Raw genomic sequence first — 24,240 nt, 5'->3', positions numbered from 1 at the left:
CCTAAACAATCCTGTGATGGCCAAGCCAGGACACCAACAGCCACGAGCGCAGCAGGACTCGGCTGCAGACAGAGCACAACCTTACCGCTGGGCATCAGCTCCACCACCAGCTTGGGGTAGGCGATGTTGGAGCAGCCCACTGCAGCCCCACACACGCGGGTGCACTCCTCGGGGTCCACGCAGGCCACGGCATCTGGGGGACAGAGGCAGTGGAAAGTCCTGGAGTGAGTCTGCATCCTCCAGCGTCACCCAACATCCTCAAGCGCCATGCCTGGGTTGGATCTCACACCGCAAAGCCCTGACCACCCTAAATCCCACAACAGCCCCCCAGGGTGACCCCAGAGCCCTGCTGGGGCCTGGGGACAAATGATTTGGTGCACCAGCGGGGCCATCACCTCTGCACCCACCGCTCCCCACGACGCACCTGGCAGCACTTCAGGACAGTCAACGCCCAATTTCTAATGCGTCTCAATGGGTGCTGAGCTCTTTTTTATTGTTAGGCTCATAAAATATTGAAATGGATGGAAATTAATGGCAAGTATAAATATTTATGTCCTGGCTGGCTCTCAGCTCGACATCCTCACCCCAAGCAGCACAGGGACTGGCGTGGGCACCCCTACACACAGCTGGAGTCATAGGGAGGGCAGGAAATGATGCAGCACAAAGGGTTTCCCATGGGGTACATGCACCCCTTCTGTCCCCGCTGTTCTCCTTGGGGGTCCAAGGAGTGGGGGTCCACTCTTCTCTTTGGGGTGCAGACTCCATGATCCCACCGTGCACCGGAGTGTGCAGCAAAAGCCCTACAGAAGGAGCAGGACCTGGGTTCCCTTGGCTTTGCAACACCTAGCACAGCACAAAGCAGGCTGGGCACAGCAGGAGTGGGGCTGGCAGCTGCTTTTCCACCTTTCCCCGGGGTGAGAGACAGCGCCAGGGCTCTGAGTAACGCTGCCATCACAGCTCTGTGCCTCAGTTTCCCCTTCTCCAAAGCACCACGTTGTGCGTGGCTCCATGCAAATCCCCGCAGACCTGTAAGGCTGGAGGATGCTCCCGAGGGCAGAGCAGTGTCTGGGTGCTGCACACTGAACACCCCTTGGTGCACCCCGGCAGAGCTCGGACAGCACAACCCAGCAGAGCCCAGCGTCACACCCTGCTGCATCATTAGGCCTGCAGATGGAGATGGGAAATTAATTAGGAGCTTGTAATTAATGCTTCCCACCGTAGCTGGGAGAAGCCTGGTGCGGGTTGTAGGGCTGTGGCGGAGCTGGGGACGGTGCAGCTGGGATATGGGTTGGCTCTGCCTGGCCAAGGGAAGGGGAACATGGGGACACCGGGGACTGATGCGTTCAGCCACAGTGACCCATCCCTGCAAGAGGCAGACAGTTAAGGTCTGCCGGCTCTTTTCCTGCACAGTGGGGATATCAGAGGAGCAAGCTGGATATGCAGGAAAAATATACCAAGGGTGCACGCAAATAACAAGTTCATCCACCCCTGAGCTCAGTGCAGCGCTGTCAGCAAAGGCGGCCAGGAGAGAGATTTAAGGAAGAGAGGAGCAGAAGCACAGCTGCAGCACTGCGCCTCGATGGCAGCTGTCACAGCATGGTCCCAATGTTTTCCTCATCCATCAGTTCCACCACACAATAAATCCTAATCGCACACACACACCCCTCTAAAGAGGCTGCAGATCTCCTTGCACAGTGACCACCACACGAGCACAGGGCAGGTAGGGCTGAGTACATCACAGGGTGATTCAGGTTGGAAAAGACCTCCGAGATCCCCACCCCCACCGTGCCCACCGACCACATCCCTCAGTGCCACATCTCCACAGTTCTGGAGCACCTCCAAGGATGGTGACCCCACCACTCCCTGGGCAGCAGTGCCAGCGCCCAACTGCTCTTTGGGAGAAGATACTGTCCCTCACATCCCACCCGAACCTCCTCCAGGAGGAGCTGAGAGAGGAACAAGGAGAGAAATCCCTGCATGGACAAAAGGGGACGAAAGGCACAGGTTGGTGCCCAGCGCCCTGCACGCCTCGCTCCATCACACGGCCCTTTGCTGCTTTGCCCTGAGGATGCTGACTCAAGCGGGGCTCTCATTTACACGGCCGCAGATCCAGACCAACTGCACCCAAGCGGCTCAGCGAGACGCAGCCCGTGGCGTTTTCCTTTCCGACATCTGATCCCAATTCGCGAAATTCTCCTTTGCCCAAAAAGCTCCGCGTTCCCCGCGATCACCGCCTGGCCAACGCAGGGGGGGATTTTTAATCCATCTCCCAGTTCCTATCACGCTCTGCCAGCGCAGTCCCTACCGCAAACCCCGCACCCAGCAGAGCCCTCCCCGCATCCCGACCCTCTCCCAGCAGCGCGGGGGCCGCCACGTGCGGCGCAGGAGGGCTCAAACACGGGGCACAGCCGCTTCTTTCCCCAGAAACAAGTGCCATCCCGGCAGGCACGGAAGGAAAGAGGGCATTTCAGCGCAGAGCTGATGTTTTAGAGGAGCTCTCGGGGTCCCGGCGCGCGGAGAGCGGAGCCGGCTGAAAGAGTTAATGGCCGAGCCAAGCTGGGAATGTGCAGGCAGCATGTGACCGCAGGTGGGGCAGGGCGGAGCGATGAATCACTCCTCTGCTTTTCCTCTTTTCACTTCTTGCTGTTACCTGTCCGACCCGGCACTGCGTGCGGGCAGCAGCCCGGAGTGACCCGCGGAGATGCCGAAGAGTTCGGCGCAGACGTTGCCGGGCACCGAACGCACCGCCGAGCCGCTGCCCAGCCGGGACCCGGCCGATGTTTGGGCTGAGAAACTTTGCTTTGAGCACGCTTGGTGAAGCTGTTTCTTTTCCTTTGTTTCTTTTCCTTTTTTTTTTTTCCTTTTGTTTTGCTTTCTCGCCGCGTTGAAAGAGCGGAGGATGAGCGGAGCGCGGAGCCGGAGGTAGAGGAGGCCGTGCGTGTGTGTGTGTGCACGGGGCCGAGCTCTGCCCTGCCCGCAGCAGGAACCAGATCCTCCTCCCCGCACAGCCCAGCGTGGCAGGAGCCGGCCGAGCAGGGAGCGGCGTTCCCAGCGGCACACTGAACCGGGGAGGGCGAAGCAAAGCGGGTCGCCCATGTAAAGACTGGGGAGGGATTGATTCCGTATTTGTCGCCGGAGAAGCTCCCTCGGTGGAGGGACGCGGCGTGTGCCGTCGCCATGGCTTTCTCCCAGGTGCAGTGCCTGGATGACAGCCACGTCAACTGGAGGTCCAGCGAGTCCAAGCCCGAGTTCTTCTACAGCGAGGAGCAGCGCCTGGCCCTGGAGGCCTTGGCCGCCCGCGGCCCTGATGCCTTCTACGAGGTCCTGAAGAAGGAGAACATCCGGGACTTCCTCTCCGAGCTGGAGCTCAAGAAGATCCTGGACACGCTCGAGACGTACGACCCCGGCTCTGAGTACATCCCGCGCCATGGCAGCGGCACAGCGGGGAGCGAAGGCGACCGCAACAGCCAAGGGGACGAGCAGGAGGTGGCCCCGTCCCTGGAGTACTGGCCGCAGAGGTCCGACCGCTCCATCCCACAGCTGGACCTCGGCTGGCCCGAGACCATCGCCTACCGTGGGGTGACCCGCGCCACCGTCTACATGCAGCCGCCCATCGAGGGCCAGGCGCACATCAAGGAGGTGGTGCGGAAGATGATCTGCCAGGCTCAGAAGGTGAGGTGTCGCCGGTGGGGTGGGGATGGCCGCAAGATGTCCCACTGAGGATGGATCCCAAAGTCCTGCTCAGCCAGGCGGTCCCCGTCCTCTGCTCGGGCCGAGGCATCGGGGGCGGTTATTTGGGTTTTTCCATATTCCTTCAGAATAACCAATACTCAGTCATCGGTTTTTGCTGCAGATGATGCTGTTGGCATGGTCTAACGCCCTCTGGGAGCAACGTGACCTTTTCCGTGGCCATGTCGCTTATCCCAGAGTCTCCATAGGGAAGAAAAATTGGTCCCAACTGCCCCATGGTCACTGCTCCCAGAGCACAGTGCAACCGCGTGCAGTAGCATGCTGGAACCAGAGGAGCCAAACTCAGCCCTGGGACAAAGCAGCAAAGCTTCAGGTCTTGCACTGGTGTAGGAATCAAGTCCAGCTGCAGAGTGGCACGTTGCTCTGTATCAGCCCTATCCTGGCTGTAGGAGAAAAGCGTTAGAGGAGGCACAGCGACCCACCTTGCCAGGCTGGGCTTGGGTTGAGGCTTGTCCTCCTCATGACAGGAAACCAGGACAGAGATTTGGGGCGCATGAGCAATAGGGTCAGGCTGATGTCATGGGCAGGAGGACAATGGAAGGAGGACGTGGTGGCAAGCCTTGAAGGCCACCAACAGCAGTGGGCAGAGGCCACTGGAACTGCCCGTTAGTTTCATGATGATGGTGGTTGAACCCTCAAGAAGTTCAGTTCAGAGAGAGCAGCACCCAACAGCGGGGGTGTTCCAGCAGGAAGACGGGCAGACCCCAGGAGATGGGCTGGGATGCACTGGGAGGCACGGATCCCAGCAAGCCCAGCATTGGGCACTCACAAAAGTCAAGGTGCTCTGTCCTTACCTGCTGCGTTTTCCTGCCAAAGGGCATTGTGGTGAGCCATGTTCTTACGGCATGATAGGGCAAGGCTGAAGCCTCAGCCTCACACGTGGGACGAAGGATGAGGAGACCTCTCCCATCACAAACAATGTCTCATCTTTGGCTCTTTCCAGCTGCCTCTGCCCCAGCTCTGCAGCTCCTGCCTGGCTCTGCTTGCTCACCGCTTCCCCTACGCCGGCAGCACTTTGTGAGTCACCCATCCCTGAGTCAGGGCCGGCACCATCCCCACCTCCCCTGGGTGCATCTCGGGGCTGCAGGGATGCAATTCCCTGTGAGTGGGGCTGGGGAGGAGGAGGGAAACAAAGAAGGAGCTATTAGGGTTCAGCAGATGTGCTCCTCCAGCCCTTCCACTCCATTTAGAACCCCACAGCTGAACTCACAGTCACACTTCTGAGCCCAGGTGGCTGTCCCAGAGGATGATCAGAGACGTTGTCACACACCGACGTACAGGCTGTGAACACAGCAGGGAGAACAAAGGCCTTTCAGCTGAGCGAGGCCCCTTGGATGGTGAGGTTGAGCCCGCGGATGCGCACGAACAAAGCCAAGTGCTGCCGTGTTCAGAGCTTTACTCTGCCAAGAGGCAAATCCAGGCGAGCTGCAGCAGGGCTGCACACGATCTGCTCCTCACTGCGGGAAGGAAGGGGGGAGCAGGCAGGCAGGATCCCAACACCACGGCCGCGCTCTACTGGCATATTCCCAGTTCTGTGGCCAAGAATGCAGCACAGCGCTGGACATCCCGGCACAATACATCCTTACTTCCCCATGGCCATTGCCCCTGGTGCCATCCCCTGAGCTTCTCGGCTCATGGCACTGTTGGGGAGGAAGGGCAGCCTCCTCTCATCTTCCTCACTACATCTCAGCTCTCTCTGACCAGAAGTGGGGCTGAACACACCTCAGTGTGGAACCACCGGAGACTGACCTCTCTGCGCTTGAGGTTCCCATTTGGGATCACGGTGCTCTAATTGCCCTCTGCAACTTCCAGCAAAGGTTGGGAGGCCCTATTAATTACTGTTTACAAAACCTTCTGCCGTTCCTGGATGAAAGGTTCGACGAGAGAGAGCAATTATTGGTGTTCCTTGTCCCATCTCTCCCTCTTCCCAACACGCTTCCTCTAATTGTGCGTTGGTGCCTGCCTAATTTATTGAGTGCCCACATGGTGCGCCCCAAAAGTTATTATCTGATGATTCAGAGTGACTTAAGAAAGAGCTGCAATTTCCTCTATAAAGCGTGATCCTGCAGTTTGGGCACTCATCAAAGCGGCTCAGAAGGATCCAACGTTGCCTGCCCTGTGCCCAAGGGGATGCGGTGCTCGCAGTGTTGGCACTTGTGCTGTGTCCCACACATCTCAGCAGCTGTGGGAGCCCAGGAAGAAAAGCAAAGAAAAGGATCACCCACTGGGGCATGGGGAGCATCCAGCATTAGATCCAGGTCCTATATCCTCTCCTCCCTCTGGATGAATGGCAAAGGGATAGGCAAGCTTCCCACCGTGATGCAGCAGCAAAGGGCTTTGGATTCTGTGACATCACTGTCCCCTGCCTGCATCTCAGCCACACACCGTCCTGTCTGCAGTGCCTCATCCACAGAGGGAAAACACCCCAAAGGGGCTTTTCACCTTTCCTTTCCCTTCAAAGCACTTTTCCCATTAGAACCCCTGATGCGGAGTCATCGCTCTGCCCACAGCTCCAGTTTCACCAGAGAGTCCTGCCATTACCATTTGCTGGTGACTGCCATCAGCCCCGATTTACAAGCATGCCACAGATAGAATGAGGCACACAGGGACGTGACCACAGACACAGAGAGCACCGACGTCTGTGGTAGAGCGCATCTGCCACCAAACCCATCCCAACCCCACGGCGCAGCATCACCTGATTTTCTGCCTCAGTTTCCCCACTGATATGGGGAAGATTTGCCTTTTCAAGGTGAAGCCCATCAGGAGGTGCTCAGGGAGGACAGATGTGAATACAGCTGAAAGCAGGAAGGTGCCCACAGGCTGAAGGCTGGGGCAGAACTGTGAGGTCCCCTCTTGGTTCCACAGCACCAAAATGCCCGAGCGCAGCGGGTGGCACAGGATGGGAAGGGGACACACAGCTTTGCTCCTTGTGCAGCCGCCTGCTGAAGAGGAAGGGAAGAGCCAGCAGCGTCCTAATGTATGATTCCCTTCATAATTAGAGCTCTCCGCCTCCTGCGGCACTAATTAAAAGGCAGTGTGGTGCTCAGAGAGGCCCAGGCCGGACGTGCCCAGCTGTGCAAGCACCCAGCACTCTCTGGTCCCTTCTGTCCCCTGCGTCACCCTGCAGCGTGCCCTGAGATGGGGACACTGGAGTCCCCCAGCATGGCACAATGATACACCGGTGCCCCAGTGCATCTCTAGTGGCCGTGTCCACCCTGTGCAGGAGGAGGAGGCAGACGTGGCTGCAGGGCCATTGCCTCATCCTCTGCTGCCCTGCAGTGCTGCAGCCGATACCACCTCCCGGAAAACAAAACCTGTGGGTGTGTGGTGACCTTCGTTGCCACTCCCAGTGCCAGATGGTGCATCTTTCCATCACGTGCAGGATATATCTCAGCCACAGCGGCAAACATCCCAGGTACAAAGGCAGCTCTGTGACACTGACAAAGCTGTTGTCATTGCATGGGGACACAAGACATCCCAGCTCTGTTCTGCATTTGCACTGCGCAGGTTTTGTGTATCATGCCACGTGCTGTTACCAGCGAGGTGTGGAGTCATCTCTCTCCTCTTCTCTGCAGGTCATTGCTGTGGTCATGGACATGTTCACTGATGTCGACATCTTCAAGGACCTCCTGGATGCGGGCTTCAAGAGGAAAGTGGGGGTCTACATCATTTTGGATGAGACCAATGTGAAGCACTTCCTCCAGATGTGTGAGCGAGCGCAAATGCACACCGGGCACATGAAGGTAAGGACAGTCCTCAATCTCAGCAGCAACGCTGGGCTCTGCTGCACCATTTGTGTGGGATGTGGCCCCGGGACACGGGACAAATGGCTCCCCTGCCTCCAATCATAGCTTGCTTGGCCAAAAGGCAGTGGGGAAAATGTCTAATATCTGACCTGAACCTCTCCCTGAAGGAGCTGGAGAGGAGAGGGAGAGAAATCCCTGCATGGTGCATGAGTCCTTTTGGGAAAGGAGGAAAACAGCTCAATATGGCCAATGCCTGGCAGTCCAGGGCTCTGTCCCTTGGCCCTAAGCGCCCCAAATCTGCACCCTAGCAACAGGACAGGGCTGACAGAGCACATTGCAGCTCGAGGCACGCGACTCGGCTTTGTGCAGATTCCCCCTGTACAGACTGCGCCTCGGCGAGATAAGAGCAAGCAGGGAGCACTTTGCACACAGTGCAGGAGGTTGGGGTTACTATTTAACCCAGCCATACAGGTTACACACTGAGTGTTACCTGTTTTACCTCGCAGCAAAGCACAGCACGGCCCCGCACGTGGTGCATGAGAGCATAACCCAGCACCACGCTCCCAGAGGGACGAGGGACAGGAAGGGGCAGAGGAGCGCTTCCCCCAGCGCTGGGACAGGGTGGCAGTGGGACGCTGCTCCATCCCTGTGTTCCCAGCACCGCAGCACCCCACAGTTTCACTTTCGGGCCGCAGACTCCGCTCCCGGTCTCCACGCCTGCAGCCCGGCGCACGGGCGATGTTCTCCACCTGACATCACCCAGCTGTGCAGTGCCAAGCAGCTTCGCCTGGGCACGCTCCCTTCAAATTTGCTTACGGTGAGGGCAGTGAGCGAGCTGAGCAGGAACACGTTCCAGCCACGTCATGGCACTGCCAGCAAAAGGGAGGCTGGAGCACAGCCGTGATGCTGTGCCAGCTCTGGGGACCCACGCCCCACAAGAAGGGACACTACGGTGGCACTCACAGTGCACCCATCCAGCCCAGCCTTACACCCTCCCCATCTAATGAGTCCAGAAGCTCTGTGTAATTGCTGCTCAGGACAATTAAACCGGCTGAGCTTCCCTATGCTGTTACTTGCAGCCCAGAGAGGGCTCTGCTCCCAGACCAGAAAAGCCAGCACTGACGCACGCCGCGCTCTCAGGCATTGGCTGCCTGCTGGCAGGACTGGAAAAGCAGGAGAACATCTGCAGAGCTCGGCAAAAGTCTGGAAGCGGTGATTTGCCACATACTGCTTGTCGCAAGCAGTTTGCCGGGGTGGTATTCAGCAGGGCAGGAGGCAGTGAGGAAACTAGGGCAGTGGCTGGGAGCTGCTGTGTAAGCCAGGAGATGCTAACAAAACGAACATCGTTATCTCGGTGCCTTCTGCGCTGTGCAATTAGCGAGGCGGCTTGGGCAAGGCTGTCCTGCGTTGAGCAAGGATGAGTGCTTGGGGTGTGATTCAGCCCTGCTCAGAGCTGCTCTCCGGCTCAGCAGCCAGGCACACGCTCACTCCACGCTCATTTTGGAAGAGATTAAATAAACAGATCTTACCCAACTGCGGCAAGGGGAAGGCTGAGGCAGCCGGCAGCCTGCTGCCAGGAGCTTTGTTTCCCTGGGTGTTACCCAAGAAAAACGCAGGCTGTTTCTTGCCTTCGTGTACAGATTGGGCCGAGAGTGAGAGGGAGAGGGCAGCACTGTGGGGATGCCACGCATGGGGACATCACCCTGATGTGAACCTCCTGTACCCATCCCCACACCAACCATAGACTCCGTAGAACCATTCAGGTTGGAAAAGACCTCCAAAATCCCTAAGCACAGCCCCACCCCATCCCACCATGCCCTCTGATCACATCCCTCAGTGCCACATCTCCACAGTTCTGGAACACCTCCAAGGATGGTGACCCCACACACCCTGGGCAGCAGTGCCAGTGCCTGACCGCTCTTTGGGAGAAGAAATTCTTCCTAGTATACAACGTAAGCCTTCCCCGACACAATTTAAAGCCATCACCTTTGGTCCTACCACTGTTACCTGGGAGAAGAAGCCGCTCCCCACCTTAATACCACCTCCTTTCAGACTGAATAATCCCAGTTCAGTCCTATGCTCACAGTGGTTCAAAGGCCACCAACTGCCGGCAGCCAGGCACCAGGGTCTCAGCACTGGGAAAAACTGCCAAAGCTCCAAAAAAAATGGAATGCACAAACAATACTCACACTTCTCCAGTCAGCACATAAAACTTGCCTGGAAACCTGGTGAGGAGCTCCAAACAAAGAAACAAAGGGCACGACCCAATGATGACACAGTGCCTTTAGCAAGAGCATTACCACCATCCCAGCAGAGCAGGAGGAATGAGAGTGCTCTCATAAAAAAGTACTTTATCCCCATCCAAGGGAGTCCACTCTATTGGACCCGGATCCATGTCCCCACAGCTCCTTTCCCAGTGCAGCCCCACTGCTTTTCCCCACCCACTCTTAAAACCAGGTGAGATGCTTAGATTTAGGAGCAGAGCAAACCCAAGGGAAGACCACCGACATTGGACCTACATGCGCTGTGCTGAGGTCAGCACCGTCCCCTAAAAAAACACCAGTACATCTCCCAGGGGTAGGAGGAGAAGAATCGCCTCCAGCACAGTGCCCTTCGCACAGATCAGAGGAGGTGGAAAGCATTTGGCAGCAGGATCACACGCTGTTTACCTGCGGTTGCGGGCAGAGTGAGTTCAAGAGGTAGAAAACTCTGTTGGACACCGTGGGGAAAGCAGGAAATTCTTGGCGCCAGATCTCGGGTTCACTGAGCAGCCCTGGGCAAGTTATTTTATCTCCTCATCGCTGAGGTCTCCTGCGAGCAGACTGCGAGGAGCGCTGCTCACTGCTCGGTGGGGTTGGGAAACAGCCACAGCTCTGAACGTCAGCTCTTCATGGCTCAGCGTGGGGCTGGAGCGAGCTCCAAGTGGGGCAGAGGCATGGTGGGGGGGGAGGTGGTGGTGTGAGGACATCCGTCCTGGTCTCAGCATTGCCTGCTCACAGCTCATCGCCTTTGCTTTGCAGAACCTCCGAGTCCGCAGCACGGGGGGGACGGAGTTCTTCACGCGCTCAGCCACCAAGTTCAAAGGGGCTTTGGCCCAGAAGTTCATGTTTGTGGATGGAGACCGGGCCATGTGCGGATCCTACAGGTAACAGCGGTGTCCCCTCTCGCCTGCCCCACAGAGCTGATGTCAAAGGACCCGCGTGGTCCCTGTCCCAGCCTTGCTCCCCAGCTCCTAACTTAGAGGACCACATCACAAGGGAAGCCTAAGTTCATCCTAAGGCCACCCCATGGCCAGGACTGGGGCAGCGGTGGGGCACGATGATGTCCATGCACAGCATCACGCACTGGGAACAACAGGAGTGCTGAGGCCCAGCCAGCCCCAGCTCTACACTGACCTCAGGTTTTCCTGTTAAACACTTACAGTCCCAAGTGTTTTCCAATTTGTCCAAATGAAAACTAGTTTTGGTTGAAGGAGGTGATGTTTTCAGCTCTGAAAGACGCATTTCATAAACATGAAAATTGAACATTTCCTATATCCTAGCCACAACAAAAAACACACTTGTTTACAAGTCCCTTTTCTTAACTAACCTAAACTGAGAAAGGAGAAGCAGCCAACACTAAAATGAAAAACTAGCTTACCCACACTAAAAAAAAATGTATTTTAATTCTAATGCCCGATTTCAAGCCTTCATTCCCATTTGGGATTGGAGCTTCTTATTAATCTCATTATTGTTAATTTTTGTAGCAAGATCATATCCTCACTAGCACTATTAACCCCCCCGGGAAAGCCAGGGTTGGCAAGAGGTGTGCTATGTACCAGCGAGTGCTCAGCTTCCAACACGTTTCCATTCCAGCTTCACCTGGTCTGCAGCAAGGACAGATCGGAATGTCATCACTGTGCTCTCAGGCCAAGTGGTGGAGGCGTTTGACAAGCAGTTCCAGGAGCTGTACCTCATGTCCAAAGGGGTGAGCCTCAAGTCCATCTCCATGGGCATGGAGCCCGAACCAGAGCCTGTAACGCTGCCCTCCGTTGTGCCGGTGACCCCTGCCAACGCCATGGTGAAGAAGCTGATAAACCCCAAATATGCCCTGGTGAAGGCCAAGAGTGCAGACCAGATCAGCAAGACTTCATCCGAGAACCAGGACAAAACACAGAAGGTGGAAAACAAAGGCAAAGGGCTGCACGAGGGCCAGGCGGGAGACAGGCACGGCGAGGCGGCTGACCTCTCCCTGCTCATCCACCCCGGCCTCCTGAACCTGGAGAAAGCCAACATGTTTGACTACCTGCCCACCTGGGTTGAGCCTGACCCGGAGCCTGGGAGTGAAGTCTTGGGCTACATCAATATCATTGACCCCAAGATAAAGAATGTGAAGCTCTCACAAATGAACCGCATCAAAGTCTGCGACATCTCCCAGGCCAGCGCCCAGCACCGGCAGATGCTGAAGAACAGGGAGCTGGAAGCCAAGAAGATCTCAACCCAAGAGCCACCTCTGGTGTCCCCCTGCCAGAGGCAGACCCCGCAGGTCCCCACAGAAGCTCCTGTGGTACCGGCCACCAGCCCCATTGAAGGCAATGGTTGGCTGACAAAGCAAGTGGGAACATCAGCCACTCAACCACTGAGCCACCACTTGAAGCCACCTGAGGAGACACCTGAGGAAGCCAAGCCCCCGGTTCCAAAGCCAAGGACTGTCCCTGTTGGTGGCCTTGCAACCAAAGCCACCACACCATGTGACAGCAGCAGTGCCCCAGAGGGTGACACGCAGCCACCTCTGGCTGACCATGTGGATGCGAGGCAGGAACCAAAGGAGAGCCCCAACACAGCTTCACCGAACAGCTGCCACCTCCCAGCAGTGGGGACGCAGGAGGACAAGGGGCCTCCCTGTGCCCACAATGGGCTGGGAGAGGAGGAGGAGGAGGAGGAGGAGGAGTACATCACTCTCAGTGACCAGGAGAGCTGCTCCAGCAGCTCTGCTGACCACAGCTACCGCCGCTCCAACGCTTCCTCCATTTCGGATGAGTACTTTGAGGTGAGGGAACGCTATGGGCCGCTGCGGCGAACCAACTCGGATGTCACTCACAATGGGGAGTTTGTGCCCATCCAGAGGAAGCTCAGCGACCCCCACATCAGTCGAGGAACCTTCCTCAGCCCCCTGGGGAGCCTCCCATCCCTCAAGCACATCCGTGTGGAGGACATGGCCAAGAGGAGGAGCAATGCTGTGGAGATCAGGTGTGTTCTGCCCCGCACCATCTTGGATGGCAACGGCTCCTACCCCACCAGTGCCACACAGGTAGGCCATCTGTGAGCTTCTCCACTCTAAATATCCTAGTCTAGCCTCAGTTCATTGGGTCACAGAATCATAAGATCAGTAAAGTTGAAAAAGACCACTAAGACCATCAAATCCAACTGTCAGTCCACCCCCATCGTGCCCACCAAACCACATGCCTAAATAGAATCGTAGAACCATTAAGGTTAGAAAAGACCTCTCAGATCACCAACCCCAACCCAACCACCACGCCCACTGACCGTGTCCCCAAGTACCACATATCCATGGCTCTGGAACAACCTCAAACAATGGTGACTCCACCACTTCTCTGGTCATTCATTTTTCTTATATTCAACCTAAATCTCCCCTTTTACCACCACAGCAGTTGCAGGAGACATCCAGGAGGTGCTGGTGCCCAGGGGGATGGCGGCCATGCCATAGCTAGCTGGGAATGCGCAGGGAAGGGCTGGATAAAAGGAAGGCTTTCTGGAATTAAAGAGCAACACGTGGCACGGGGCTGTGCCCAGAGCTCTATCCCATCACCCAACAGCGGTGGCACCACTCTGTGGGACAGACTATGCATGCAGGCGTGTCCCTCTCCGCCTTGTTTTTTAGCTCCTTGCACTTTGATTAGCATCAAAGCAAAGCGCACGGACACATAATGAGGTGGAGCAGCGCAGCAGGGCTGGCAGCTGCCGCAGGCAAGTAATGCTGCCAGCAGCACCCACAGGATCCTGGGTTCCGTGAACCAGGCAGGGGGACAGCCCTGCTGCTCATGTCACTGATGCCACTGGGGGTGACCCCAGCTGAGCCGCCGGGTCCATCTAATCTGTGCTTACAGGGAATTGAGGGTATTAGTCCAGAGTCCACCCGCCGCTCCCTGCCCAGGGCTTCGCTCCAGCATTCAAGCCCTCACTGCGCTGCTCAAAGTGCTCAGGTACCTTTGCGTTCCTGCAATAACTTGTCTAGGCCTTTTTATGAGAGATAATTGAGGTGCTGCCAGAACCAGGAAAGCCAGTGCTCAGCTGATGGAAACGTGCAGGGAATAGTTTCTCCCATGCGTAATAACAGTAAACAGAGCCATCCCTGGTTAGCTCAGTAGAAACTTCTCATTTGAGGTTGGAGAGCAACAACAGGATGAGGAAGATGGCCCATCCATGGGCCCGGCCCCAGTGAGGCTTTTTCTTGGGAATTCTGCAGTTTTCCACAGCTGCCAACTTCTGTTTGTCCTCCCATCTCGAACAGTGTAGGTATCTCCCACCACCAATGCCGCCACACGTTTCTATTTTGGGTCCCATCCCTCATGCACCCCATCGCAGTGGTTTCTGCTCGGTGCCCAGCCAAACGCCTGCCCTTACCTGGGAACAGGACCCTGCTGATCATCCCCGGCATGATGATGACAAACAGGGGCAGCATCTTCAGGTAGCTGGCCAGGATGGAGCCGGCCTTGGCATGGCTCAGGCTCCTTGCAGAGAGTGACCGCTGCACGATGACCTGCGTAGAGCCAGGGACTCGGCTGAGTCACCAGTATGCCCCCCCAGTGTCAGCCTCCCCCCTGCTGACTGTATCCCCAGCATCCCAAATGCTGGTGCTGTTAGGTGTAGGACCCCACCCCAAAGCCACCTACACGTGTGCGGAAACAGGTTGGGTTTCTCTCCAGTTATGCCCTTGCAGCAGGCAACGGGACCCCTGGAGGCCCACAACCACTCTGAGCCCCATCCCTTAGGGACCTGCACCTCCACACACCGGGCAACCCACAACCCTAAATCAGGGGGAGAGTTTTCATTCAGAGGGTGAGCAACACAGCAGCACAGTGAAAGCATTTGGGCACAGGATTGCACCAAGCAGCTGAGGGACTCGTCCATGAGGACTACGAGTGTGTAGGGGAACAGCATCCTGATGACAACCACGGGTCATGTTTTGCTCTTTTTCTTCTCTGTACCAAACAGGGGACGCACATCTACCGCTACCGCCCCAGGAACCTCACAGGCAAGGAGCAAGGCAAGGAGCCTTCCTGCTCCCCACCATGTGAGAAACCCCCTGGGGCCAGCAAGCACCGAAGGGACAGCACCGAGCCCAAAAAGACCATTGCAGGCAGCCAGCCCTACTGGCAGGGCAAAGCCTTCAGCCCCAGCAAGCCCAGAGCAGTGAGCAAAGCCCTGAGCTCCCTGCCCGAGAGCCAGAAGGCAGCCGAGGAGATGAGGACACCGCTCGGCATCCCGCTCTCCAAACTGTCCCAGTCCAAGCACCTCAAGAACAAAGTCACGGCAGCTCCAGGTGCTACCGACTCCAAGAAGAAGCCCCCCGAGCCCACCAGCCAGAAGGAGCAGTAGGGGTGGATGCAGTTGGATGGACTGCAGGCGATGCTCTGCCACGCGGGGCAGGGGAATCTTGTTTACATTTACCTGGTCAGTGCACCAGTACCACGTGGCCATGATGGACAGCCCAAACGTCATCCCTGTCCAGGGCAGATCTCCAGAGATTGGGTCTCGGAAGAGGTGCATGGCATCCGCTCTGGGCAGGTGGCAGGTCGTGTTGGGAACGATCTTGGACGGCACAGCTTTTAGATAGGCCTCTTCCAGGTTGGAGTAACCTCCGATTGCATTAAAAGCTGGAAGGCACCATGGGGGGAGGCTGGTTGGAGGCCGTCTGGTTACCTCCAGTATCAACCAGAACTCGTTACTGCTGCCCCCTCCTTGACCCCCTTCCCACAGAGGGAGGTTCACGCGCATGATTATTTTATTTTAGTTATTTAAGAGACTCTTCTATCACCATTTTGCACAGCATGTCCCATTGCAGCCCGCCCTCCTTCGGGAGGGTGACCCACGTCTGGGACAAAAGGGACCCACGCCTCTTTTGACTTCGTACTGTAAAAGCAAGCTATTATTAAAGCTCCCTGCTCCTAGAGTATGGGAAACGCACCTAGAACCATTAAAATTGAAGATTAGGTACCTTTGACTTGACTCACTGTAGCCCAAGGTGCCTCGGTGCAGGTATCCACCCAACATAGAAGCGTTTTCTACCCCTGTGAGCATTCCCCTTGCACAGCCCCGTCCTTAATGAGCCTCCAGCCAAAATTCCCCACAAATAGCCCCTCTTCACTGCGCTTTTCCCAGGAGTTGGGATCCTCCTCCCAAGCCCTGCCGAGGGTGATGTGCCATGAGCAAGCCCCAGCACGCACAGCTCTGAGCCCTGCACAGCTGCCTTGGATCTCATCCTGCTCAGACAGCCCCGGGCTCTGCCTCAGCCCCAACACCTCCCTGTTCCAGGGGGGCTCGGGATGAACCCTGCTTGCAGCTGCTCCATGCCAACGGCAGAATTTGGGAGTCCTGGGGAATCAGAGGCACTGTTTTCAGGAGAGCTTTTGGGAACCCCAACGGGGCTTATGGAAGAGGATCATTCAGCTACCCACAGTGAGGGAGGGGTTTCACCGAGGGCTGGGGAAGGTCCCAGCACCAAGCAGGGGCTGCTCCTGCAGAACGAGGTTCTCCCTCCTACTCAGATGCAGTTTTGGGTGCAGGGAAGAGGAACACTTCACAACACAGCAAAATAGATCAGGCTCAAAGTGAGACCCAAAGCGTCCCTGGGTGGTACCCTCCACTCCGTGCATCCTTCCCAGTCATGGGCAGTACCTGTTTGCCTCCTGCAAATACCTATTCCCCATACACCCTTCCAGCACAGCACCCAGCCTTTCAGCACCAACACATAAGCCCTGGTCCTGCCCTCCCACCCTGAGGCTTTCGGGGCATCGCACCTCATTACCCCCTTTGCCAAGCACTCCCCAGTATTGCACGGGAAGTGCGTATTCACAACCCCCTCCTGCTCTTATGAAAGCAGTGCTGGCTCCTCTCCAGCGCGTGGTTTATCCGGGCACCGGCTACTCCCAAGCTTTGCATGGGCGTTGGGCACCAACAAAAGCTCTCCAGAGGCAGAGGCTGAGTGCTGAAAGCAGAGATTCGCGCCCGGGGGTGCGGACCTGCTCCCTTTCCAAAGGTGTCAGCCGACAAGTCGCAACACCTACGCCTGCTCACACAGAAGAGTGAGGCGAGGAAGGCAGGGCAGCAAGGAATCAGCCTGCAGATGTAGGGCTGCAGTGGGAGCAATGCTCCTCCAATGGGCACGATGTCCCACCCCTGGGAGCAAAGTCCCACTAATGAGTGCAGCGTCCCTGTGCTCGGTACCAATGGGACACGGTGAGGGCTGTACGACAGTGCTGGTGATGAGCCACTGCCAAACAGCCCCAACAGTCCTCTGGACTTCATCGTATGTAATCTCTCTATGCATACTCATCTTCTGCCAGGTGCGACCAATAGCACCCACACACCCCTTCTGCCCTCCATGGAGAGCGTGGTCACAGGCTGGCAGATGAGCAACACCTGCATTGCAGTGGCTGCCACAGTCTAAAGATACAAGAAGGGCAAAATCACGGAGAGCATCCTCTATGAGCTGAGCCCGATGGATCTGCTGGAGGTGGCAGCCCTTGGATGTGAGCCTGCAGGCTCTCCCAAGACCGAGTAGCAGCTGCACGGCCAGCAGGCTCCTTTTGATCCCCTGGATTAGCCACTCTCCCAACACCACCACCTCCCTGCACACACCTTGCTGAGCGGGTTAGCACGTCTGGAGACGGCTTAGCCATGCTGCTGCCGCCGGGCATTTCCCAGCCATGCCTTGCTGCCCTCCTGCTGCCACCCAAGAGCACAAGGGAAAGCATCAGAGGACCTGTGGGCAATGAGCACTTCAGACAACAATCAGGGATACCCAAGCATCTGGTCTGACATGTGGGCTGCGGTGTGGAGCAGTTGGGGCAGTTCCTCTGCCTGGCACAGGTCCTCCCTCTGCTGGGGTATCTACTGTTACTGATACCTCACTCAGTAGGGGAGGACCTTCCCTCTCTTTTCTCCCTTCTGTAAAGTGAAGCCTCAACTGCCTGTCTGTTCATTTGTTTGCAAGTGCATCTTGCTGCAGACCTGCCCTGCTGCTGTCCCACTGCAGGACACCTGGATGGGCTCTTTCATCTCAGGATCTGGGCATCCCACTCCCCACACACCAACCTTTGGCACTGGGACCTAAGCTGAACCCAGCTGAGAAGCGATGCCCAAGCTTCAGCCAAACGCTGGAGTGAGCTCTCAGACTGTGGGGACCTGAGGACAGCCAAGAGGTCACCAGCACTGGAGAAAGCCCACAAAAAGAACCAGCAGGATGCCATACCCACAAAGAATGGCATAGAGGGGAAATGCAACAGCAAGGGGACACAGGTAGACCACAGACTTCCCTTAGGTAACTGTTGCTGTTCGGCCACCAAACTGCTCAGGCTGAGTCTTTTTATTTATCTGGGACTGCCCAAGCAGGGCAGACGGGGCACAGCGGTCCTCCCAGCTCCTACCTTTCACCGCCAGCACGATGGCTCCGAGGACCATGATGAGCGTCTGCAGCGCATCGGTGTAGATGACGGCCACCAGCCCCCCTGCAAAGAGCAAAGCACTGTGAGCACCCACGGGCTGTGCAGCCCCAGAAGACTGCCCATGTGCACAAAGAAGTAGCGGACCTAAAGAAAATGGGTTTCAACCTGTTTCAACCCAAGTCCCTGATTCATCCCCATCCAGCACCTGCCCGGCCATGCCTGCAATCTGCTCGGGACTGGGGTGACACAGCGAGCACACCTCTGCCGGGCATGCACCGGAATGCCCTGCTGCACAGTGAGCCTCGTGGGCAGGGAAAAGCCAATGTGGGATTTGCTCAAAACCGGAGTCTTGCAAAATCCACCACGTTTTGGATGCAATTACATCATTTCCCCATTTTGATGGCTGGGAAAAGATACTGGGGGAGGATTTACTGCTGGGCATCTCCACTGGGGCTACCAGGGAACAGGACGTCCCAGCTTAAATAAAAGCTGGAATAATATCCTGGAAAGGATCGTTGGTTCTGTAATGCAAGAGTGGGTCTACAAGCCAGGGGCTCCCCATTTCCATCTCCAATTCATCATAGCCCCAAATCACAAAGGAAGGGCGCCGAGTGGTGCTGCATAGAAACGGTCCCAATGTGGGAATGCTCGCAGGAGGCGTTCCCTGCAGCTGGGCAGGGGAATGGCAGCGAGTTGCACTGCAGGCAGAGCAGGTGGGAAACGGGTTAGGCAAAGGGCTCTCAGATTTTAGCTGCCTCAGTAATGGTTCTGTAATAGGAGAAGCGCTGATTAGAGCTGATTACAAATAGGTGCACACACAAGAAAGCATTTAGCTATGAGACAGAGGAGGAGCGAGTGATTACAAAAGCAGAGTTGTAATGACAAAGGAGAGCTCACACCGGAGTCAGTACTCAAGCTGAGGCTCAGAAGGATGCACAGCAAATGCTGGGTGGCACAGGGAACAGCAGCCCCATGAGCCACGTCTGGAGCAGTATCAGCCCCGAAGAGCACACAAAGAAGAGTAAAATAGGAGTGCAGGTGGCATGGTTCAGCCAAAGAAGCCAGACGGTGAGCAGCCTACCTGCGATGGTGTAGAGCCCTGTCACCAGCAGCATCAGAACGGTGGAGAGGTAGAGGTTCCAGCCCAGGCAGACTTGCACAAACAGAGCCCCTGAGTACAGGTCGGTCTGCACAGAGACAAGGAGTATGGCTGCACGGTGCCACAGCCTTTGGGAACAACGTGGATTGCGAGCAGTGCTCAGTCCCTCACAGGATTAGGCCTAACCTGGCAATGCCCTGCTCCCCAGCTGGCATCTCACCATGCTTCCTGCAGAGTCCTGGAGATGGGCACCTGGTGCCACCTGGGGGCCGCACCCCTCCTGGCATCCGGCACCTTTGGGTGCTCCTACCTGGTGCTGCCATGCCCATCCCAGGTGAGCCCACACAGTTAGGCATAACACTAACTAAAGCACAAATCAACCAACCAGAAGTGAATTTGCACCACGAGCTTGAGGACCCCAGTTCAGGGCCTGTTCCATGATATTTGCACCAGACTTTCCACCACTGTCCCTTCCAGCACCCTCAGGGAGATGCTACACGTCCTTGGTGGCACTCAGGCTTGGCCACGTCTCCAGGAGAGCCCTCAAGAGCACCAAGAGGAAATTCACCCCACTAAGTCCTGCTGAAGTGGAACCAACCCAGTGGCAACCATGCCAAAACCTCCACCAGCAGCTCTTCTTTCAGAGATGCCTTTCACCCCAGGTGATACCAGGCTGTAGCAGGATCCCACAGACACATCCAAGCAGCCCTATAGGAGGACAACTAAGTCATCTCCGCACTGCAAGCTTCACCTACAAGGCAGAAAAGACCCAACCAAAGGCCCCAGCCATCTCCTCCCAGTGCAATGGTCACAGAACCATGGAATGTTTGGGTTGGAATGGACCTTAAAGATCACAGAACCATAGAACTACTGCATGGTTGGTTGGAAGAGACCTCACAGCCCCCCCAGCCCCAACCCCTGCCATGGGCTGACTGCCTCCCACCACATCAGGCTGCACAGGGTACCACCCGCAGCCTCAGGCACTTCCAGGGATGAACAAGAAGCAGAGCCCCAGAGCTCAGATGTGAATGTTCAGCCCTAGAGAAGACATTTCATAACCTGGGTTTTCTCAACACCAAAGCATTTTTGCAGTCGTCTGCAAATGAGTCTAAGCCTTTGCTATGAGGAAGCAGAAGGATCCTCACCTCCCTTCCTCATAATGTTGCTACAGTGGGAAAAAATAAAAGCACATGTGACTGAGTTGTTAATAAGACATCCCAAATACAAAAACAAGCTAATTAAAACCAGGCATGACCTATTCATAAAACAAGTCCTTTCAACTGTAGAAGGAGAGCAGAAGCCTTTGAAGTCATGCTCCTAATCCGGTGAGATCCCTGCCTCTGCCATTGACCTCACTTAGAAACCCGTTCTTACCCAACACCACCAATGCCTTCCCAAGGGGAGCTGCTGGCCAAACCCGAGCCTGAGCAGAATGAGTTACGTGGGACACAGAGGAGTCTGCAGGGCTCTCCACAAAGTTCACCTATTCCTAGCTAAGGGGAATGTAATCTCTCAGCTGGGCCTTGGGCTGCTCCAACCACGGAGGGTTGGAGACCAGCAAATGGGGAGGAGGGAGAATGGTGTCCTCTGCCCACAACAGAGTCACTGGAGCAGTGGTGACGGTCCCCATTGCCCTGAGCTTCACACTGTGCTCAGCACCAGGGAAAGGACACCCGTATCACCACCTGGCACATCTGCCAGCACTCACCCCAACCATTGCATGGGCTCACCATGGGTGGCGCCAGATGCCAGGTAATCCCAGTCAGGTTGGTCCCTCTTCTATGGGGTCCTGCATGGCTCAGTGGTCACAGGAAGCTCAGCAGCACAAAGAAAGCATGGCACGGGCTGAGCAACAGCACAGACAGAGCTATGAGGGGGGGTGTGGGATGTCCATGCCCTCCAGCCAAAGTCACTGGTGGAACCGGGAGATGTGTGGGCTGAGCATCCCCATGGCAGAGCACATGCTTTGGTAAAAGAGGAGGGGTCGTGCGATCATCTGGAGAGAGACCCCAATACAGGCAGCCCTCAAATTCTATTCAGATCACCAAGATAAATACCGAACCACCTCCCTCCCTGGGCGCCATGGGAACAGGGAAGAGAAGTGAGTGTTGACGAGTTCCCAGGCATTAGGACAACCAGGGAATAATGGGTATCATTGCCCCAACTTGTGAACCGGACAGATACTGCCACCCGTCCCAGTGGGAGCGGCAGGCAGAGCTGGGCGAGTCCCAGCAGCTCCATCAGGACACAAAGGGACCGAGGGCTGAGGATGGGCAGGAGAGGGCACTTCTGCAAGGCTGAGAGCAGCACGGACACGGGGAAATCCCGGCCCCCTCCACTCCTCTCAGGCTCCGTGCAGGCTGCGATGCGGAGCAGCAGCGGTGCTGCCACAGTTGGGCTGCGCTGTGCATCCCGGAGCAGCGGGCAGTGAGCGCCGCTGCGTGGGGACACAGCTGCTGCTGCAGCCACCCGCTGCCTCCAGGCAGAAACGCTTGCTAAATTGTGCAGTAATCCCCCGCAGGACTCCTCAGAGCCGCAGAGCGTGGATAAAACCCCAGGGCACAGCATAGCCTGAGTGCCTCTCACCCACAGCCTCTCCACAACGAGGCACATCATGGAGCTGCTCCAGAGCTGAGCAGAGCGTACTTACAGAGATTTTGGTGAAGATGGACAGCAGGAGTGACAGCCCAGAGAGGTACATCCGGATCCTCTCGCCTCCAAACCTTCTTTGCAGGTACTCAGGCATGGTGACGATCTGCAGGAGGGGACAGGACAGGTGGTTTCCCCATCCTGTCCCCACGTCACCTTCCCTGAGACGCTTCGGCATTCCCAGGGCAGGGTTCAGGGGTGCTCCTGGGATTGGGGTAGATCCACGTACCCCAGAGGAGATGTAGACTGGGACGAAGACCCAGGCCAGTGCCAGCAGTGCGTACGTCGCCTGTTGGGAAGGAAGCACACAGCACTGTCCCATTCACCACACTTGTCCCAACCCCAGCCCCCCCCCCCTTCACACACATTTGTTTCTCCAAGTGGTCCCAAACAGGAGGTGCAAGCATGTAAGATCACAGTGGAGACCACCCAGCACCCTGCAAACGGGACCCTGCCCCTCTCAGCCCTTCATCTCCAGAAGCATCCCACTGCCACCTCCTCATGTGCCGTGGTTTTGCTATAGAAGCCCAGGATTTTGGACATCACCCATGGGAAAGCAGCAAACTGGTGACCCACAAAGCCACCTCCCTGCTGGGGTGATGCAGGGCTGGAGTAGGAAGCTCTGCTCTAAAGCATCCAACTCCCTATTCACAAGGGCTTGACCTGACTCCAACATCACGATACACACACTGGGCATGATGTAGAGAAGCTGAATTTGTGGGGTTGCATCGGTTATCCTCTGCACAATTCCTCCCAAGGCTTCATAGACAGCTACCTGCAGCCACGAGGCTCAAAAAACTCATCTCCTTGATAACACAAGACATTTCTTACATTCCACTCAAAGCCAGTGACAGCGATTCCCCCAGCAGCACCGGTCCCAGCCAGTCCAATAAAGAGCCCTGAGCCCTCACTGCTGGCAAACAGAGAGGCTCCGATCTGCAGAGAGAGCAGGAGGAGCTGCTGGGACGTGTGGACATGGGCACGTTGTGCAAGGACAACTCCTATCAGAGTCCTTTGGAGGTGCACGTTGGGCCCCAGCAACCAATACTCCTTGTGTGCAACTCATGTCAACATCCCTACTGGGTTTGGGGTGGGTTTTCTTGGTTTCACAGAATGGCTTCACTTGGAATGGACCTTAAAGATCATCCGGTTCCAATCCTTAGCCACAGACGGGGCTGCCAGCCACTAGATCAGGCTGCCCAGGCTACTGCTCAGTGTGGTGCCATCAGCAAACTGCTGAGGGTACACACTCGATCCCATCATTTATCACTGACGTTTGTGTCATTGATAAAGACATTGAGGAGCTCAGGTCTCAGGATGGAACCCCTAGGGGGACCCCACACCAAAGGGTCTGCACAAGGCAGGGTGAGGACCAAGCAGTGCTCCATCACGGGGGAACCACGAGGGCTCTACTTACTGGCCACCATGCCATGTCTCTGCCAGCAAGGAAATAGCCGCTGACCGTGTTCCTGTTCACCCTGCATGAAGACTGGGAGGAGAAATCATCAGCACGCAACACTTTCCCTGCAAACCCAGACAAGAAACCAAGAACCCAGCCTGCCAGACGAGAAGCCGAGAGACAAAAGACTGGATAATTAATGGGAGCTCTGCAACTCTGGCATAATTACACGAAACAGCAGCTGCACCCCAAATCCCCGGAGCCACGAGCAGTAAAGGGGCACCCCAGAGCGGGCAGTGGGAGGGCAGAGGATGCTGCCTCCATGCCGGGCAGACAGGCAGGCTCGTAGGGCACGGCCTCGGCCAGGATTTTTCTGCAAGGCAGAATACGTGGCTTTGGAGAGCCTTTGAGTCAAATTGCAGGTTGCCGAGAGCTGCTTGTGGTGAGCAGTGCATTTGTCTTAACAGCCTGTCATAGAGAAGGGCAGAGCTGCTCAAAGGCAGCAGGATGGGGGAGAAGTTTGTGCCAGGTTCAGCCCACCTCGTTCTGAGGCAGAAGGAGTCCTTCCATGAGGGATGAGAGGAGCAGAGGGTGCACACAGCAGAACAAAGATAGCACAGTATGCAAAATTATGCAACAAATGTAAACTTCAATGAGGGAAAAAAAGAAAAAGTATATTTTAAATGATGGAAGAGGAAAGCAAAAGCTGAATAACGAGAACACTCTTACCCATATTCCCACAGCAAGGTTTAAGGAAAAGTAAGTCACTATGACCACAAGATCAGCAACGCTGAACTGCTGCAAAGGGGTGAAGGACCCAGCTGTGGAATTGCCTTCCATCGTTCCTCTGCTCCCTCCTTCACCCCCCAGGAAAGCCTCCCACTGGCGGTCACAGAATCAGTAACTCGTTGCTGCCTGATGGAATTGATCA

At 56.3% G+C, this 24,240-nt stretch overlaps 2 protein-coding genes across 16 annotated transcripts in view; one reads left to right on the top strand and one right to left on the bottom strand.

The window, feature by feature from the left end:
• SLC5A10 (solute carrier family 5 member 10) overlaps window positions 1–24,157 on the bottom strand; it is a 28,769-nt gene extending 4,612 nt beyond the window's left edge. For 8 of the 14 annotated variants that reach the window (XM_004945208.5, XM_004945213.5, XM_004945214.5 and 5 more), the window contains exons 1-11: window positions 24,039–24,157; window positions 23,328–23,399; window positions 22,742–22,846; window positions 22,140–22,199; window positions 21,912–22,016; window positions 19,244–19,349; window positions 18,145–18,225; window positions 15,167–15,372; window positions 14,120–14,255; window positions 1,027–1,164; window positions 86–193 (exon numbers count right to left, since the gene is read on the bottom strand). In XM_004945208.5, the coding sequence (XP_004945265.1) occupies window positions 86–193; window positions 1,027–1,164; window positions 14,120–14,255; window positions 15,167–15,372; window positions 18,145–18,225; window positions 19,244–19,349; window positions 21,912–22,016; window positions 22,140–22,199; window positions 22,742–22,846; window positions 23,328–23,399; window positions 24,039–24,149 (1,228 nt within the window). In that variant the 5' untranslated portion in view covers window positions 24,150–24,157. Of the gene's footprint in view, window positions 1–85; window positions 194–1,026; window positions 1,165–14,119; window positions 14,256–15,166; window positions 15,373–18,144; window positions 18,226–19,243; window positions 19,350–21,911; window positions 22,017–22,139; window positions 22,200–22,741; window positions 22,847–23,327; window positions 23,468–24,038 lie in introns of all 14 variants that reach the window. The other 6 variants (XM_001233918.7, XM_046901038.1, XM_040647567.2 and 3 more) reach the window with 5 other exon arrangements.
• On the top strand, window positions 2,649–15,717 carry FAM83G (family with sequence similarity 83, member G). Of its 2 annotated transcripts, none has more exons than XM_004945207.5 (5): window positions 2,649–3,672; window positions 7,326–7,493; window positions 10,517–10,641; window positions 11,351–12,785; window positions 14,711–15,717. In XM_004945207.5, the coding sequence occupies exons 1-5, from the start codon at window positions 3,178–3,180 to the stop codon at window positions 15,092–15,094; spliced, it is 2,607 nt and encodes an 868-aa protein (XP_004945264.2). In that variant the 5' UTR covers window positions 2,649–3,177; the 3' UTR covers window positions 15,095–15,717. The 2 variants fall into 2 exon arrangements, with proteins under 2 accessions (XP_004945264.2, XP_046756993.1); XM_046901037.1 differs by lacking the exon at window positions 2,649–3,672 and adding an exon at window positions 5,877–7,165.
• Window positions 24,158–24,240: the final 83 nt, after the last annotated feature.

Source organism: Gallus gallus, chromosome 14 (assembly GCF_016699485.2).
Source record: "Gallus gallus isolate bGalGal1 chromosome 14, bGalGal1.mat.broiler.GRCg7b, whole genome shotgun sequence".
Classification (NCBI taxonomy): domain Eukaryota; kingdom Metazoa; phylum Chordata; class Aves; order Galliformes; family Phasianidae; genus Gallus; species Gallus gallus.
This window is presented reverse-complemented; position numbering and strand designations above follow the sequence as displayed.